At 40.8% G+C, this 18,760-nt stretch overlaps 1 protein-coding gene across 10 annotated transcripts in view; it reads right to left on the bottom strand.

Annotated features, from left to right (window-relative positions):
• The window catches only part of DEPDC5 (DEP domain containing 5, GATOR1 subcomplex subunit), a 67,848-nt gene that overhangs the window by 34,474 nt on the left and 14,614 nt on the right, over window positions 1-18,760 (bottom strand). For 8 of the 10 annotated variants that reach the window (XM_075831686.1, XM_075831648.1, XM_075831661.1 and 5 more), the window contains exons 16-26: window positions 18,272-18,333; window positions 15,503-15,576; window positions 15,344-15,413; window positions 15,172-15,208; window positions 14,889-15,009; window positions 12,952-13,166; window positions 5,066-5,269; window positions 4,788-4,923; window positions 2,086-2,186; window positions 1,948-2,007; window positions 31-214 (exon numbers count right to left, since the gene is read on the bottom strand). In XM_075831686.1, the coding sequence (XP_075687801.1) occupies window positions 31-214; window positions 1,948-2,007; window positions 2,086-2,186; window positions 4,788-4,923; window positions 5,066-5,269; window positions 12,952-13,166; window positions 14,889-15,009; window positions 15,172-15,208; window positions 15,344-15,413; window positions 15,503-15,576; window positions 18,272-18,333 (1,264 nt within the window). The remainder of the gene's footprint in view (window positions 1-30; window positions 215-1,947; window positions 2,008-2,085; window positions 2,187-4,787; window positions 4,924-5,065; window positions 5,270-12,951; window positions 13,167-14,888; window positions 15,010-15,171; window positions 15,209-15,343; window positions 15,414-15,502; window positions 15,577-18,271; window positions 18,334-18,760) is intronic. The other 2 variants (XM_075831658.1, XM_075831660.1) reach the window with 1 other exon arrangement.

Raw genomic sequence — 18,760 nt, 5'->3', positions numbered from 1 at the left:
AAGTAGATTTTTTCTCTCCTACATTCTCACCTGTCCAAATCAGCCTCCGGTAGCAAGTCATAGCATCCTTCCATATAATCATTTTGTAGGCTTTGCCTGTCCGGAAAGTAGTCTGTGGTGAGCGGTAGGCAAGCTGGGGTAGTGAGGGATTTCCAATCCACCCCAACTGTGCAGCAAAAGCCAGGCACTATGGGGGGAGCAGACAGCATCAAAACTGCCCAGAGACCATATTGTGTGTGTGTGGAAAGGTGAAAGAGAACCGTAGCCATGAAGGAGGTAAGGAAAAGTAAGAGATATATTTCCCATTTCCCAAGAAAAAGAATGGGAACAACAAAAGAAAGATGGAAGTCAACAAAGGACAATAGTGTGCAGACAGCAAAATAGACAGATAGAATTAAGAAGTAAAATATAGGGTGAAGAAAAAAAAGAGATCATCCAAACAAATGGCACCATGAGGTATTAGAAACAAGTGTAAGAGTTTGATTGTTGTGTAATGGGAAAGTGAGGTAAATATATGTGCAAATGGTGTTAGATTATGAATTGGTGAGAAAATGTAATGGAACGGGAGACATTTGGAGGAAGAGACACAAACATTGGGAGAAAAAAGGAAAAGAGAAAGAAAGAGCAGGTTAACAATGCCATGCTTTAGCTACATCATTTCCCATCATGCATTGGGAATATTTTTTGGCGCTTAATTATAATCACCAACTGAAATTTACTCGCCACAACTTTAACAAGACCAAACACAATACTATTGAAATTAGGCAGTCAGAATAAGTTATGCAAATAGAGGGCGACAGCGTAAGCAAGACATGTGCACAGCATAGTGCAGAAAAGTCACTGCAGGTAAGAATATTACAATTTGTACTATAAAATATGATCAATTTCTTTCTGTAATGAGGAGGAGTTAGGCCCTGTTCACACAGAGTTTTTTTGCAGGAGGAAAATGCTGCCTCAAAATTCCGTTTGGGATTTTGAGGCAGATTTTGACCTGCCTGCACACCGTTTGCTGCGATTTTCATTCGCGGCCATTGAGTACTACGGGCAAAAAATGCAGCGAAATACGCTTTCTCTGCCTCCCATTGATGTCAATCGGAAGTCAGAGGCGTAAACGCCCGAAGATAGGGCATGACGCTTGTTCTTATCGCGAGACGGTTTTTCCGCTCGCAGTAAAAAAAAACGCCTCCGCCTCCCATTGAAATCAATGGGAGGCATTTTCGGACGTTTTTTTGGCGCGGTTTCCGAGTCAAAAAACGTGTCAAAAAACGCTGTGTAAACAGGGCCTAATGATCAGTTACTCCAGGGAAACACTACAATCGTGTATGCACAGCAACCCAACTCACTCATGATCATATTTTCCCACCAAACATAGTCACTACCATACACTGTACATTAGAGTATAAACAAAAAAAAACAAAAACTTAATTTATTGATGATCTATGAAATTTTTGTAATTTACTAAAGCGGTCTATTAAATACTAAACGAGTAATTAGTGTACAGTACATCACCTATAAGCAGTCAACACTGTTAACGGGCATTGTGCGGAGAAACATGTCATTTTATTCGATGTGTAAAAGTATCAAACAAACATTGTGCAGTATAAACATGTTCAACGATTGCACCATCAGCGAGAATTGACTCGTTTGTGGTTGATCACATCTTTAATGATGGCAACAAACGATCATTTTTATGCCGTTATATCGCCTCGCGTAAAGCGGCATCTGCTAGTCGTTGGCAGACGAGACAGGATGGAAAAACGAGCGATCTCAAAAGCGATTAAAATGACAAAAAACATCCGATTATTGTTACATATAAATGCATATCTTTTAAATGTTGACAACTCGCTACATCATCGATCGGCTCTCGTTAAATTTATCTTCACATGTAAAAGGACCCTAGGTCCCCCTTGCTGTCCCATAAGACGTCCTCCCATCCCCCCCACTCACTAGGTTCAGGACAGCAGGGCAGGCTCTCATCGGGAGATTCCTTCTCTTTAAAGTTAGTGGCTGTAGTAAGAGAATAGGAAAGCATTAAATGCAAATAGTTATTAACACTGTAGGTTTTTATTTCGATTCTGTGGTCACCTGTACTATGGATCTTTTGCCCATTCATTGTTATGCACGCAGAGAATTCCTCAGTGCTTCCACAGGAACTGCTGTCGAAGGGAGCCCGAGGACCTCCATGTCTGCAGGCAACAGACAGGCATCAATAAGAGATTATTCTAGTGGCTATGCCGAGAACACAGATTTCAGTTAAAAATTCCTCCAGACGTAGCTCACCAATCTGGGCAAATCAGCAGGGGATGAGCTCCAGTTTTATTTGACAGTTTGTAAATTTCTTCAATTGTGCCCCAAATTGCCACGAGCTCTTGAAAGACCTACAGTCTGACAAAATCTGAATGGTGTAACTACAGAACCTGGGTCTAAACTGTGTAATTGACCTTTAACAATCCTTTCTTTAACCCCTTAGTGACCAGCCTATTTAAAACCTTAAAGACCAAGCTATTTTTTACGTTTTTCCGTCGTCGCATTCCAAGAGCTAGAACTTTTTTATTTTTGCGTCGACATAGCTGTGTAAGGTCTTGTTTTTTGCGGGACAAGTTGTATTGTTTAATAGCACCATTTTGAGGTACATATTATTTATTGATGAACTTTTATTAACTTTTTTTTGGGGGGGGGGAATAGAAAAAACACAGACATTTTGCCACTATTTTTTGCATCCTAAATCTACGCCGTTTACCGTGTGGTATAAATAACACAATAACTTTATTCAGCGGGTTGTTACGATTGCAACGATACCAAATTTGTATCGTTTTTGTATGTTTTACTACTTTTACACAGTAAAAACGCTTTTTTTTCAAAATTATTTGTTTTTGTGTCTCCATATTTGAAGAGCCATAACTTATTTTATTGCTCCGCCGATGCAGTTGTACGAGGCCTTTTTTTTTGCGGGACGACTTGTAGTTTTTCTTGGTACCATTTGAGAGTAGATTCGACTTTTTGATCACTTTTTATCACATTTTTTTTAAGTCAGGATCAACAGAAAACAGCAATTTTTCCATTGTTTTTTATTTTATTTTTTACAGCGTTCACCGTGCGGATTAAATAATGTAACCGCTTTATAGTCGGGGTCGTTACGGACGCGGCGATACCAAATATGTGTAACTTTTTTGCTTTATTGTGTTTTTTTTTTAAATAGTAAATCATTTTGTAAGGGGAAAAAGTGGGTTTTTAATTTTTTTTTTCACATTTTTTTTATTGGTACCATTTTGGAGTAGATGCGACTTTTTGATCACTTTTTATCAAATTTTTTTTAACTCAGGATTCACAGAAAATTTTTCTATTGTTTTTTATTTTATTTTTTACTGTGTTCACAATGCGGGTTAAATAATGTAATAGATTTATAGTCGGGTCGTTACGAATGTGGTGATACCAAATATATGTAACTTTACTTTATTTTGTTTTGTTTTTTTAATAGTAAAGCAGTTTGTAAGGGGACTTTAATATGCGATTCTACGATCGCATTTATAATACACTGCAATACTTCTGTATTGCAGTGTATTACTGCCTGTCCATTTAAAACGGACAGGCATCTGCTAGACCATGCCTCTGGCATGACCTAGCAGGCATTCACTACAGGCAGACCTGGGGGCCTTTATTAGGCCCCCGCTGCCATCGGAGACACAGACACTCGGTGATCTTATCGCCGGGTGCCGGTGGGATGAGGGGGAGCTCCCTCCCTCTCTCCAAAACAACTCAGATGCGGCGCTCGCTATTGAGCGCCGCATCTGAGGGGTTAAACGGGTGAGATCGATACTAATATCGATCTCACAAGTTCGAGCAGGGATGCCCCAGCCCTCAGCTACCTCTGGTAGCCGAGAGCATGGACATTTAACGGCTCCCTGCTCTGTTTATTTATTCTGTTGCAGCCCCGTGAAAAGGCTTATGCATCAGAATAAAGCCCGTTAGTGGCCGCCGTGAAAAAGGCGTATTGGCGGTCACTAATGGGTTAATAGATTACATGGTAGTGGTCATGGCGACAAAAGTGGCAGTGACTAGCAGACTGCCCTCCCTCCAGTGGCAATACAAGGGAAGTCGTAGATGTCGCCATAGTCTAGTGAAAGGAGTGCCAGGTACACCTGGTGATGTGTATGCCTTACCACTGCATTCTAAAGCAGAGTTTGGAAGAAGAGATTGGACAGTCGCCTTCTTGACAATGATGTTTTTTAAGTTCATAGCACGCGAGTTGTCACATGGAACATATCAGGTATACACGTTCCATAGACAGCCTGGATCTTTAATATAAAATATTTAAAGGGGGCTTTATATGCTTCTTCCAGTAATAAAACTTCTTGTAACTTCTCTGTCAGATCATCCGCAGACAGAGGCTACTTCGCAATGGCAAGTGTCTGCCTCTAGAAGTGTGTTTTGGTGGTTTTTTTTCCTTTTGATAAACCTACACTTTATGTGATAGCTGTATAAAGGTCTAATCATCATGAGTACCTTGGTCGTGAAAGAATGAAGCAATCCTACAAAGTGACAGTCACGTCACTATTTACAACATGAGAACCAGACATATTCAATAATACAATATAAGCAGGCACCAGGATCATATGTGTCCACTGATAGCCAGCTGAGGTGTTAGACAATTTTGATGGCTGGACATAACGCAATGCAATGACGGTTTCTCACAGCTAATACAAACACATTTAGTGACAGTTCAGAGACAAGTTTGAAAATGGACTCGCCAATCTATACAATCTTCTGTACTGCTTTAGATCACTCACCTCCCGGTGGCTTCATGGTATGCCAGCTCAAGAAGTTCTGCTGAGGAGTGAACGAATTCTCTCTGTCCATTCCCCTGTAGATCTACCATGTTCTGACGGGTTTGGTGATGTATTTGTATGGCTTCTCCAGAAGGTCCTAAGGAGAGTACAAAAAGAGTTATGCGTTGTTATAGATATAGTAAGTAAGAATCCAACCCAAATGTCGTTTTAAAAAGACAGGGACAGTAGCAGTGATCAAAGATACAAACAATACAGAAAACAGTAATGGGTTGACATACCCACAGGGAATGTATGCATCCATCTCCGTCGATTAGAAGTTAACTTCATTGGCATGCGTGAGGGTGCAAAAGGGTTGATAAGAGCCCTCTGCGGATGGTATCCTCCGGGTCGGATATGCAGCATTGATTCTGCACTCCCTACATGGAATCTGCCAGGTGCACTCGAATCCCGCTGCTGAGATTCCATCATCCTCTCTAGAAAATCTGCAGGATGAAGACAAGAAAAATGAAATGCAAGAACCCCATATCTAGTTAATTGTCTTTTCACAAATGAAATAGATTCATTTTTAAATATTGAATAAGGTCCTGGGATAGTAATGCCCACCCCATGTCCAGGGAAGGACAGGGAGAAGAAACAGGAGAGTGCTGGCCATGTGGCTCTCTCTATGGATCTTCCATAAATATCCATTATCCTGCTACCCCTTTACAGGGGTTTTCCCTTCATACAAAATGATGGCATATCACGTTTAGGATATATAGAACAATTTGTTCCTGCACAGTTGCCATCCCTGCCACCCTGAAGCACTGTTGTGCAGGGGATCCCCACTGATCAGGATGTTATGGCACATCCTAGTGTTGGGTTCTCACGTTACAGTTTAACCCCTTCCCTCTTTGGCCGCTTTTGACCTTCCTGACAGAGCCTCATTTTTCAAATCCGACATGTTTCACTTTATGTGGTAATAACTCCGGAATGCTTTTACCTATCCAAGCGATTCTGAGATTGTTTTCTCGTGACACATTGGACTTTATGTTACTGGCAAAATTTGCCCGATACATTCAGTATTTAATTGTGAAAAACACCAAAATTTAGCGAAAAATTGCAAAAATTAGCATTTTTCTCAATTTAAATGTATCTGCTTGTAAGACAGGCAGTTATATCACACGAAAATGTTGCTAACTAACATCCCCCATATGTCTACTTTAGATTGGCATCGTTTTTTGATCATCATTTTATTTTTCTAGGACATTACAAGGCTTAGAACTTTAGCAGCAATTTCTCAAATTTTCAAGAAAATTTCAAAATGCTATTTTTACAGGGGCCAGTTTAGTTGTGAAGTGGCTTTGAGGTCCTTAGATATTAGAAACCTCCAATAAGTCACCCCATTTTAAAAACTGCACCCCTCAAAGTAGTCAAAACAGCATTTAGAAAGTTTCTTAACCCTTTAGACATTGCGCAGGAATTAAGGCAAAGTAGAGGTGAAATTTACAAAGTTCATTATTTTTTTCCAGAAATTCATTTTGAATCCATTTTTTTTGTACCACAGAATGTTTTACCCAAGAAATGCAACTCAATATTTATTGCCCAGGTTCTGCAGTTTTAGGAAATATCCCACATATGGCCCTAGTGTGCTACTGGACTGAAGCACCGGCCTCAGAAGCAAAGGTGCACCTAGTGGATTTCGGGCCTCCTTTTTATTAGAATATATTTTAGGCACCATGTCAGCTTTGAACAGGTCTAGTGGAACTAAAACAGTGGAAACCCCCCAAAAGTAACCCCATTTGGGAAACTACACCCCTCGAGGAATTTATCTAGGGGTGTAGCAAGCATTTTGACCGGCCAGTTTTTTTGCAAAAATTTTTGGAACTAGGCCATGAAAATGAAAATCTACATTTTTTCAAATAAAATGTAGGTTTAGCTAATTTTTTTTCATTTCCAAAAGAACTAAAGTAGAAAAAGCACCACAACATTTGTAGAGCAATTTCTCCTGAGTAAAACAATACCCCACATGTGGTAATAAACGGTTATTTGGACACACAGCAGGGCTTAGAATGGAAAGTGCGCCATTTGGCTCTTGGAGCTCAAATTTAGTAGGAATGGTTTGCGGAAAAATGTAGGTTTAGGTATTTTTTTTTCATTTCAACAAGGACTGAAGGAGAAAAAGCACCGCAACATTTGTAAAGCAACTTCTCCCGGGTAAAACAATACCCCACATGTGGTCACAAACATCTGTTTGGACACACGGTAGGGCTCAGAATGGAAGGAGCACCATTTGGATTTTGGAATGGTTTCTGGGTGTCATGTCATATTTGCTGAGCCCCTGTAGTACTAGTACAGTGGAAACACCCCAAAAGTGACTCCATTTGGGAAACTGCACCCCCTGAGAAATCATCTAGGGGTATAGTGAAAATTTTGATCCCAAAGGTTTTTTGCTGAATTAATTAGAATTAAGCCATGAAAATGAAAAGTAATTTTTTTTTCCAACAAGATGTAGTTTTAGATACACATTTTTCATTTTTACAAGGAATAGAGAAGAAAAAGCACCCCAACATTTGTAAAGTAATTTCCCCATATGTGGTTATAATCAGCTGTTTACGTATATGGGAGCATTCAGAAGAAAAGGAGCGGTATTTATGTTTTGGAGCGTAGATTTTGCTGGAATGGTTTGCGGACGCCGTGTTGCATTTGCAAAACCCCTGATGTACTAAACAAAAGTGACCCCGTTTTAGAAACTACACCCCTAAAGGCATTTATCAAGGGATGTAGTGAGAATTTAGACTCCACAGGTGTTTTTCAGAAATGAATACGCAGTGGATTGTGCAAAGTGAAAATTGCAATTTCTCCACTGATCTGCCCATTCACCGCACAAGATGTTGTGCCCCTAGAAAATCTTACCCAATAAATTGTTAAGCGGGTTCTCCCGGGTATGGTAATGCCTTACTTGTGGCCATAAATTGCTGTTTGGGCACACTGTAGGGCTAAGAAGGGAAACACCGCCATTTTGAGCTTGGATTTTGCTTGGTAATAGTTCTGTTTGGGGTTTTGCTGGTATTTCCGTTTATAATGTGGTGGCATATGTAATCTGTGCGGAGAACATCAGAGTATATGTAATCTGTGCGGAGTATATCAGGGCATAATAAGAGGGTATAATAATGGGGTAAATAATACAATTATCCATAGATGTGTGTTATGATGTGAAGCGATCCGTTATGCACAGGCTGGTGTCACACTGATAAACGGTTTTCTTTCTTATCCCCCTTTTGTAACGTTCTGCACCTTTTGGGGACTTTTTCTCCTTCGTAGTTTGGGAAATATTGCTGGGAAAGTTTTGCGCTGGTATAATACGGGCGCCCTCGCTTCCAGCGGATGTGCCGTGTCCATTCCCTTTCCTAGTTCCTAAATACTAGGGCCCTGAAAATTGAAGGAATGTTCCCCTCCGGCCTGGGCATTGAGATGTTTTTTCATCACCGCATTACTAGTGCCATAACTTTTTTATTTTTCAGTTGATTGAGCGGTGTGTGGGCTTATTTTTTGCGAGACGGGCTGTAGATTTTATTGGTACCATTTTGGAACACATACGACTTTTTGATCACTTTTTATTTCATTTTTTGGTAAAGGAAATTACCAAAAACAAGCAATTCTGGAATAGTTTTTTATATCGGCATCCACAGTGCTCCCTAAATTACATGTTAGCTTTATTCTGCGGGTCGATACGATTACGGCGATACCAAATTTATATAGGTTTTTTTATGTATTGCGGCTTTTGCACAATAAAATCACTTTTTTTATAAAATCATTTGTTTTCTGTGTCGACATTCTAAGACCCATAACTTTATTATTTTTGTGTGCACAAAGTGGTGTCAGGGATTATTTTTTGCGGCACGGATTGTCGTTTTTATTAGTACTATTTTGGAGTAAATGTGACTTTTTGATCACTTTTTATAGCATTTTTTGGAAGGAGATGTGACCTAATAACAAAGATTCTGGCGTTGTTTTTCATGTTTTTTTTTTACGGCGTTCACCGTGCGGGATAAATTACGTAATTGTTTTGTAGTTTGGGTCGTTACATACGCGGCGATACCAATTATGTATAGTTTTTTTTTTTACGTATTGCGGCTTTTGCACAATAAAATCACTTTTTATAAAATCATTTGTTTTCTGTGTCGCCATATTGTAAGACCCATAACTTTTTTATTTTTGCGTGCACGAAACGGTGTCAGGGATTATTTTTTGCGGGACGGATTGTTGTTTTTATTAGTACTATTTTGGAGTAAATGTGACTTTTTGATCACTTTTTATAGCATTTTTTGGAAGGAGATGTGACCTAAAAACAAAGATTCTGGTGCTGTTTTTCATGTTTTTTTTTTACCGCGTTCACCGTGCGGGATAAATTACATAATAGTTTTGTAGTTTGGGTCGTTACGGACGCGGCGATACCAATTATGTATAGTTTTTTTTATTTTTCCTGTTTTTCCCATAATAAAAGACTTACTATGGGAAAAAAGTCAGTTTAGCTTTATTTTTATTTGAAATGTGTGTGTTTTTATTGTTTTACCACCTTTTTATTTACTTTTTTTTACTTGTCCCACTAGGGGACATGAGGGCCTGATGCCCCGATCGCTACTCTAATACACTGCACTACATACGTAGTGCAGTGTATTAGCGCTGTCAGTTATTCACTGACAGCAAGCCTATGAGGACTCGCGGCAGGCGGGTCCTCATCGGCTCCCGTACAAGGCAGACTCGGACGCCATTTTCTGGCGTCCGATTGCCACAGCAACCCAGCGATTGCGTCACTGGGTTGCCGATCGGGTGAAAACCTATCAGATGCTGCGCTCTATTGAGCGCAGCATCTGAGGGGTTAATCTGCCGGATCGGAGAATAGCTCCGGTCCTGGCAGTTACAGGAGGGTGCCAGCTGTATAATACAGCTGTCACCCCGCGGTGATGGTGCCGGCTCTGCTTCTGAGCCCGCACCATCACTGCGCCGTACATATACGGCGCTTTGCGGGAAGCACCTCCCGACAGCGCCGTATATATACGGCGGATGTCGGGAAGGGGTTAAATGCTTTTGTGCCACGAAACGAGGCAAAACCTGACCATTTTGGTGCGAATTTTGCAAAATTGTATGCAACTCACAGCAAAAACGCATAAATGAGAACCCAGCCTAAGCAATTGAATAGCGATTCCAGACAAGTATCTACGCAGACACAACATTGTTTCACTAATCATCAAAAATGGATCCTTTGTTTGCTTGTTTAACAAGGTCACATATCTGCTATCAATCGCACACACATCTCCAGTTTTGATAACCTCCAAACACATATAAAGGCTATGTACACCTTTGAAAGGCAAATTTTTTTGTTGATCGGCACTCTCGTGCTATTGTCACACGGAGCTATGGATGGGGACGAGTGGTCGTTACTCCAATCGCTCGTCCCCATACATTATACATTATTATTATTGTTTACACAGGAAGATGCGCTGCCGACAACGATAATATCTAACATTTTTAAACCGATACGACCAGCAGATGATCTAGTGTTTGATCGTTTATCTGCTGATCGTTCACAATGGAGCTATATACAGAAAGGGGGGGGGGGGTGCCATCTACTGGGGGGGGGTGCCATCTACGGGGTGCTATGTACAAGGGGGCTGTGTGGCACTACCTACAGAGTGCAGTGTGTGGCATTAGCTACAGAGGGCAGTGTGTGGCATTAGCTACAGAGGGCAGTGTGTGGCATTAGCTACAGAGAAATGTGTGTGGCATTAGCTACAGAGAAATGTGTGTGGCAAAAAATTGACAAATTAAATTCATCCGTTTTTAAAACGGACAGGGAAAAAAACGGCTGCAAAACGGGTCAAAATCTGACATTAAAAACTGAAAAACGGCCTGGATCGGAAATGGAACGGATGCAAAACGGCTGAAAAGAACTGACCAAAACAGACATTTTTATCGGCCGACACTCGGACCCTGTCGTGTGAATAGAGCCTAGTGAATCATGAATCAACAGTACAAGTGAAGATAAGAAACTTGAAGAAAAGTGCCTCTCTCAAATTATAAGACCCCCCCCCTCTCCTCCTACACTGATCAGTCTGAATTTACTGGTAAAATCCGTCTTCAGTGAGGTAGTATTTGAAATGTCAGAATTTTGTTGCAGACATCTGCTCCATTGCCCAGTTAGTTGTACATATATTGTGACAGGTTGTGCTTTAACCCTTTCCCTACCAAGGACGTATCATACGTCCTTGCAGGGAGACACTTCACTAGACAAGGACGTATCCGATACTGTACTCAGGCTGGAATCTTGTCATTAAAACAAGACTAGGATCGTGGCTCAACGGCACATCAAGACAACTGTAATCGTTGGGTTGTCTACTTTCGACTACGCTATTGTTTCTGCAAAAAAAACGGAAACCTTACAGAACGGAAACAATCGGAAACCAACTGCAACAGAAGCATTACCATTGAAATCAATGGTAATACAAACGGAAGCTATAGTTTCCGTTTGGTTTTCCGTTCATCGGTTCCTCCGACGGAAAGGTCAAACGTAACCTATGAATGGGAGCCCAACGCTGATGTGAACAGGCCCTTAAAACCAGATTTTTGGCCCCACAGTTCTGGTGATTTTGTGAACATATTTAAATGTAGATATAGGCCTAAGTTGTATGTATGAACTCCGCCTATCTTTAACTTTTATTTTTAGGAGATGTTGGACATCTAATTTTCTGCTTGGTTCCCACTTTTAGCCACGAATACAAATTTTTATGCATTTTAATGAAAAAGTACACTTTATGCACCGTCATGCAATTTTGCGTCAAAGTGTTTTAATAAAAAATATAGGTATGGGATTATAGTATGATTTTTTTATTTTTATTATTTCTACATTTCAAAAGTATATAAATGGTTCTGGCTACCGAAGGTGCAAAATGTCCAAAAAACCCAGGCATCGAAACGGTTAAATAAAAAATACAGTTGGTTGTGTATTTAACCATTGTTGGTGGCTTCTTCAGGAACCATAATAAAATGATAAAAAGCTAAAAAAAAATAGCAGATGACCGTAATAAAATGATGAAAAGCTGAAACACTCCTACCGCATTGCTTAGGTAAGCCCTGAATGCATAAACCGCATGCATTGGGTCATAATGAGTGGGCCGAGGGGGTGTAAGTGACAATGTAACTATGGCAATGTTGAAGAACCTCACATGACAGTAGTGAATACAAGGTCAAAACAAACCTGGTAAACAATAATAATTTACTACTATAACTATGGGACTCAGACAGTATTTATGCAAATAATACATTCACACAGTGACGTTGAAAATGAACAGAATAAGGTTTGGTTTAATTATGTGTTATTTCACTAGTATTGATGATGAAATCACACCGGTTGGAATAGGTCTTCTAGTTAAAGGGTCACTAACCCTACAGTCCATAGCTTTCTCAGACCTAGAAACACGTGAGGTATATAAAGTGATTATTTGGCAGATTTTTCTGTAACAGTAGTTAGCCTCTCCTCAGCCTAAAATTGCTTATCAAACAGAACAACACACTTGGGGGAGACGTATTAATACGGTCTTAAAGTTAGACAGTATAAAACTAGACCAGAGAGGCAGAACTGCGCCAAATTTATCACAGTGGCATAAGCTGTATGATAGATTTTGCTTACACCACCTCATGACTGGCATACTTTACATCAACATTTTGACCAACAAAAAATGGCGCACTGGATTAACAAATCCGGTGCATTTTACAGCTCTTCCTAGCAAAGTTCCTTTTTCTAGACACTTTTGAAAACGGTCATGAAGGAGAAAAAAAGTGTCTAAAACACATAATAAATTTGGTGTAAGCCATGTACTACACTTTTTGGCACAATTTGCTGAGTAAATCTCCCGCATTGTGTTAAGGAGTCTCCTTACAGTGGGTCATTTGACATCCAAGTACATTCAAATAATGTAGGTAGATTTTTGACACCGGTAAACAATATACTGAAGGTAAGCTAAAAATTTTAATTGATCGTAGATGTACTCAGATAGTACGAAGTTAAAAAGCAGTTGACTGAAAAAAAAAAAATGGAATGTGACAACCCCCTCACCCAATCATAATAGTAATTTATAATTTTTAAGACCATGTCCACACATTGAAGCATTTATGCTTTAGACTTTACCTCTATTACTGGTATAGCCCAGAGAGCTACTGGCTTCGTACTGATGGAGATGCGGTCGAGGTATGAGCAGTATGTTGGAGATCTTGCCTAGAGAACTTTCATCTGATGTTTGACTACGTCCCTCTTCATTTGGAAAGGGACGACTCTGCTGAGATGGACTGCAGGATGCATCATAGGAGCAAGAGCTTTTCCGAGTCTGAGTCTCTCTTACAGGCCTGTGCAAAAGAATGGTCTAGAAATTAACACTTGCATTAATCATCAGAAAATGAAATGACAGATTTGACTAAGGGTCCTTTTACACAGCTGGATATGGGCCGTGAAAACGAGCGCTGATCAACGCGACAGCTTGTCGAAGGGCACTTGTTTGATCCTTTCACAAGGAGATATGAGTGGTAATGTATGTAATATATAGTTTCTACGATCGTTCATCCTCATACATTTTCATCATGTCGGCAGCATATCTCCCTGTTTACAGAGGGAGATGTGCTGCCCACTAGCGACCATTTTATTGGCCAAATAAACAAGCAGATCAGCTGATGAACAATGCTCATTCATGGTCTAATTGTTGCCCTGTTTAAACAGAGCGTTGATCAGAAACAAGTGTTCAACTTCTGCATTTATATAACATGCATTGTAAAATTTCACATAGATTTAAATATTCCATTAAAGCAGGGGTCAGCAACCTGTGGCACTGGTGCCACAGCCGGCACGTGAGGCATGGTTTGCTGGCACTTACCTCTCCATCGTTGTTGTGTGTTTGTCGGCGCTGAACACAGGGAGAGAGAGCGGCGCTTCATTATGCGCTTCTCAGCGCTGATTGAGAGGTGAGAGAGCAGGGCTTCATTGTGTTAGTTGCCGTTGAACACTTGGCAAGCACACAATACAGCACTGCTCTCTGTTCTGGTGTTCAGCATAATGAGGCGCTGCTCTCTCCTAGTGCTCAGTGCCACAAGCACGGAGCTCCTAAACCGGAGTTAGCAAAATTTGACAGTTCTCGGCTATGTGCAACCCCCACCCCCTCCGCCATGTTGGTGTTCAGTAGCCGCGGTCTCTCCTTTGCGCACTCCGTAATCTGGTATTCAGTAGCCACAGTCTCTCCTACGTGCACCACCCCAAACTGGTTTTCAGAAGTCGCTCGCTCTCCTGTATGCAGCGCCCACAAGCTGGCATTCAGTAGCCGCGGTATCTACCGCGTGCAGTTCCCCCTAGCTGGTGTTCAATAGTCAGCAACTGGTGTTCAGTAGCCTAATAACCCCTGCACTACACTAACAGATGGATCATCTTTGTTAAGAAAGTCGGAGACAAGGGTCACACTAAAATGTAATATTAATTAACTGATTGTTTTATGTCAAGTACCTTAGGGCCTGTTCACATCAGCGTTCGCTTTCCGTTCCGGGGTTCCGTCGGAGGTTTCCCTCGGGTGGACCCTGCAACGGAAAGTGAAACCACAGCTTCCGTTTCAGTCACCATTCATATCAATGGTGACGGAAACGCCGCTAATGGTTTCCGTTCGTCACTATTCCGTCAGGTTTCCGTTTTAACGACGGAATCAATAGCGGAGTCGACTGCGCTATTGATTCCGTCGGAAAACCGGAAACCTTCCGGAATGGTGACGAACGGAAACCATTAGCAATGTTTCCGTCAACATTCATATAGATGGTGACTGAAACGGAAGCTGTGGTTTCACTTTCCGTTGCAGGGTCCACCCGAGGGAAGCCTCCGATGGAACCCCGGAACGGAAAGCGAACGGTGATGTGAACAGGCCCTTATATGACTTTCATGTTCAGCTGGCACACGGAGCACTTCACCGTTGAATTTTTTTTTTCATCGACACTCCATACAAAAATGCTGTCATACCCCTGCAGTAAAGTGATATTTTGGAGGTATTCGCTATTTATTTATATTATCAATCAGAGTCAAAAAGTTTTATTGTTCACCTAAAGTTTGTAGTGCGCGGTGCTCTAGATGGACCAGGCAATCGAAACACCATAGAATCATAGGCATCATAGTCCACTTGTATGGGTAGAGCATTCTCTGTCTCTTTGGGGCTTCCTAGTGCTTCAAAAGAAGAGGAAATGATAAATATGAAGGGAAAAGGGGACAGAGTGTGTAGATAGAATTCAACCGGACATAATAAACCAAAGAATATACAAATCTAAAATTCTTACAGCAATAGTAACATACATAAATCTGCGAGAGGAAGTCAGATGCAAGACTTACAAGACTCTCTTCCAATCCTTCCCTTCTCAGTGACCACCTAAAACATAGAGACACAAAACTCAATGTACCCAGAAAAACATACGTTATATAGATCACAACAATCATATATAGAAGTTATCCACAACATAACATCACCACAGACAATGTTTATGATAAGCCCTTCGCAGGTTACCTTCCGAGCTGCCAGCTTGATGCGTGGGGTAAAGTTGTTATTCATGGGTTGACTCTGTGATGTGTAAAAGCTGAGAGGGGGAACAAGGTCAGAGAATTTCCAAAAGTCAGAAAATGCTTGAATGTGAGGCCACATAATCTCTTTATTTATGCCCTTTACCTGTGATTAATCCAGTGTGGGATGTTATAATCATCTACAAGGCGAGAGTCTCCAGAACTACTCTTATTGTGCAACTGTAACATAAAGCATGCATATAACACATTCAGAAAAAAACAAGAAGCTATATCTTAGCTCAAGGAAAAGTGTTGTCTGAAATGAAAAAAAGAAAAAAAAAGCTCTCCCAGAAACAGCGCCACTCTTGTCCATGGGATGTCTGTTATTGCAGCTAAGGCTTCGTTCACATCTGCGTCAGGGCTCCGTTCCAAACGTCGACTATGCTATTGATTCCATTAAAACTATGGAACTCTTGCACAACGGAGACAAACGGAAACCATTGGCACCGGATTCGTCACCATTGAAATCAATAGTGATTGAAACGGAAACCAATTGGTTCCGTTTTTGTCAGTATCCCATTCCGACGTAAAACTCTGGTGGAACTTTGGAACGGGACCCTGGCACAGATGTGAACGAAGCCTAAAGGGGGTTTTACATTGAGCGATCATCGGGCAGACGAGTGTTCATAGAACGCTCGTTCCCGATAATTGCCCTGTGTAAACAGGGCAGCGATCAGTAGATGAACGAGCAAAAACTCGTTCATCTGCTGATCGTATCATTTAAAAAAAGTTAAATATTATCGTTGTTAGCAGCGCATCTCCCTCTGTAAACAGGGAGACGCGCTGCCGACATGATGATGACGTATGAGGACGAGCGATCGGAGTAACGGCTGATCGTCCCCTTCCATAGCTCCGTGTGACAGGAGCAAACGAGCGCCAATCAACGATGCCTCGTTGATCGGCGCTCGTTGCACCGGCCAATTATCGGCCCTTAGACCCATACAAGTGAAAGTCAGGCACAACCCATAGACAAGAGTCATTGTTTCCAAAAACAATAAAAAAAATATTTATTACATAAAATGGAATTGAAACAATAAGATGTGATTGAAGTGTAGACTTTCAGCTTTGATTCAAAGAATTTAACAAAAATATTACAGTAACCATTTAGGAATTACAGCCCTTTTTTGGATAATTCCTCTATTTTCACAGACTGAAAAGTAATTTGACAATTGATTGCACTTTCATGGCCGGATGTGGCCTGTTCCCACTTCATTTAATGACAAATTAGTCCAGGGCTATACAGAGATGTTTTGTAACGCTACTGATTTATTTTAACTATCGAGCTACAGCTGCAGTCCAAAGCAATACATTGAGTTGCATGCAATTTTGAGGACTGCAGCTGTCATTCGATAGTTAAAACCTCATCTGTTGTACTACAAAAAGTCTCAGTGTAGTCCATGTCTTAAGAAGATAAAAGGTCTGAAGTTTATTCCAAGTGTTAAATTTGCAATTGGTAGCAGTTCATGGAAACTCTCAATATGTAGTCCAAAGAAGTGTCAATGAAAGTGAAGGAGGCCATCATTAGGCTAAAAAAATAAAACTAACCTATGAGAGAGATGGCAAAAATTTTAGAAGCGGCCACATCAGCAATTTAGTACATTCTTAAAAAGAAGGAATGAACTGGAAGTACACGGAAGACAACTAAAGTGGATGATCTCAGAAATATTTCCTTGGTTAAGAAAAATCCCTTCACAACATCTAGTCAAGTCAATAACACTCTTGAGTGGGTAGGCATATCGTTGTCTACAATCAAGAGACGCCTTCAGGAAAGTTCATACAGACTGGTAACACTTAAGAATATAATTTATCGAGGTTTAGCTGGCACCAGGTCCTCAGGTGGGTGCATACATAGGGGCCCAACCCAGTAATATATGAAGAAGGTACAATGCACACCAATGGTGATTTTCAAAATTAGATATTTATTATTGTAATATGCTGGTTCCTGCGAGATGGCGCTTAGGTAGACGCGGCTGGCCGCAATGAGAGGCGCCTCTCATTGCTGCCAGCCGCGTCTGCTTAAGCTCCATCTCGCAGGAACCAGCATATTACATGCCTAAGGAAGGTCAAGGATATGACCGAAACGTTGCACTGATACTGGCTAAATAATAAATATCTAACTTTGAAAATCACTCCCATTGATTCTGGGACAAGATTATTTGTAAATATGAAACCAATATGAACTTGTACAATAATGATAGGAAGAGAACAATATGGAGTAGGAAAGGAAAGGCTCATGATCTGAAGCATACCACATCATCTGTCAAACATGGAGGAGGAAGTTATGGCATGGGCATGTATGGCTGCCAATGGACCTGAGTCACTGGTGTTTATTGATGATGTGACTGTGGATAGAAGTAGCAGCATGTATTCTGACGTGTATAGAGCGAGACTTTCTGCTCAGATTAAGTCAAATGTTGCAAAACTAAAAGTACAGGTCTTCACAGTACAGATGAAGAATGACCCAAAACATACCGTGAAAGCAACGTAAGAGCTTCTTAAGGCAAAGAAGAGGAATATTCTTCAATGGCCGAGTCAGTCACCTGACCTCAACCCGATCGTGCACGCTTTTCACTTACTGAAGACAAAACTGAAGGCAGAAAGACCCACAAACAAGCAGCAACTGAAGGCGGCTGCAGTAAAGGCCTGGCAAACCATCTCAGGGGAGGATACCCAGCGCTTAGTGATGTCCATGGCATCCAGGCTTCAGGCAGTCATTGACTTATGTTTATAATTATGTTAGTTTTGTCCAAACACTTTTCAGCCCGTGAAACAAAAGGGACTATGTAATAAAAACAAATTGCTGTAGTTCCTAAACGGTTAATGCACTGTAACAACGACCTGATAGAAAATGCTTTTTGATTTATACAAAAATTACCTTGAAGAGTGGTACAGCATGAAGAGGCTGCTCTCCCATACACACTAGGTCTACACCGATACCTAGATAGAAATACAATTTGAGGTGAGTGATATATAACCATAGTTTGATCATTTTTGTATGACCCTAGGTTCGATCCACGCTCATTAAATACATTTTCTCACTATTTTTGGAAGTCTTAGAGTCATCTATGAAAGTATTACAAGAAGAACCTTGATGAACATGAAATCCAACGGATCATGGTTCGACTATTTTAATCTGGACGGACATCCCCTAACATTTCGAAGCCTTCCATTTCATGTAGATCAGTCCTCATCCCTCCTTCCATCTATACAACATCCCTCCTGTCCTGTCCATCTTACTAGCTTCCTTATTTATACACATTTGTAGTCTCTTCCCTCAAGTGCCACGTTTTTTTGTTTCAAGTTCTTATTTTACTCCTATAACAGTTTCACCCACAATCTTTTGTTTTTCTACAAATTTTTCCCA

This window comes from Rhinoderma darwinii, chromosome 1, assembly GCF_050947455.1.
Source record: "Rhinoderma darwinii isolate aRhiDar2 chromosome 1, aRhiDar2.hap1, whole genome shotgun sequence".
Taxonomy (NCBI): Eukaryota; Metazoa; Chordata; class Amphibia; order Anura; family Rhinodermatidae; genus Rhinoderma; species Rhinoderma darwinii.
Note: the sequence above shows the minus strand (reverse complement) of the source record. Positions and strands in the feature narration are given on the sequence as shown.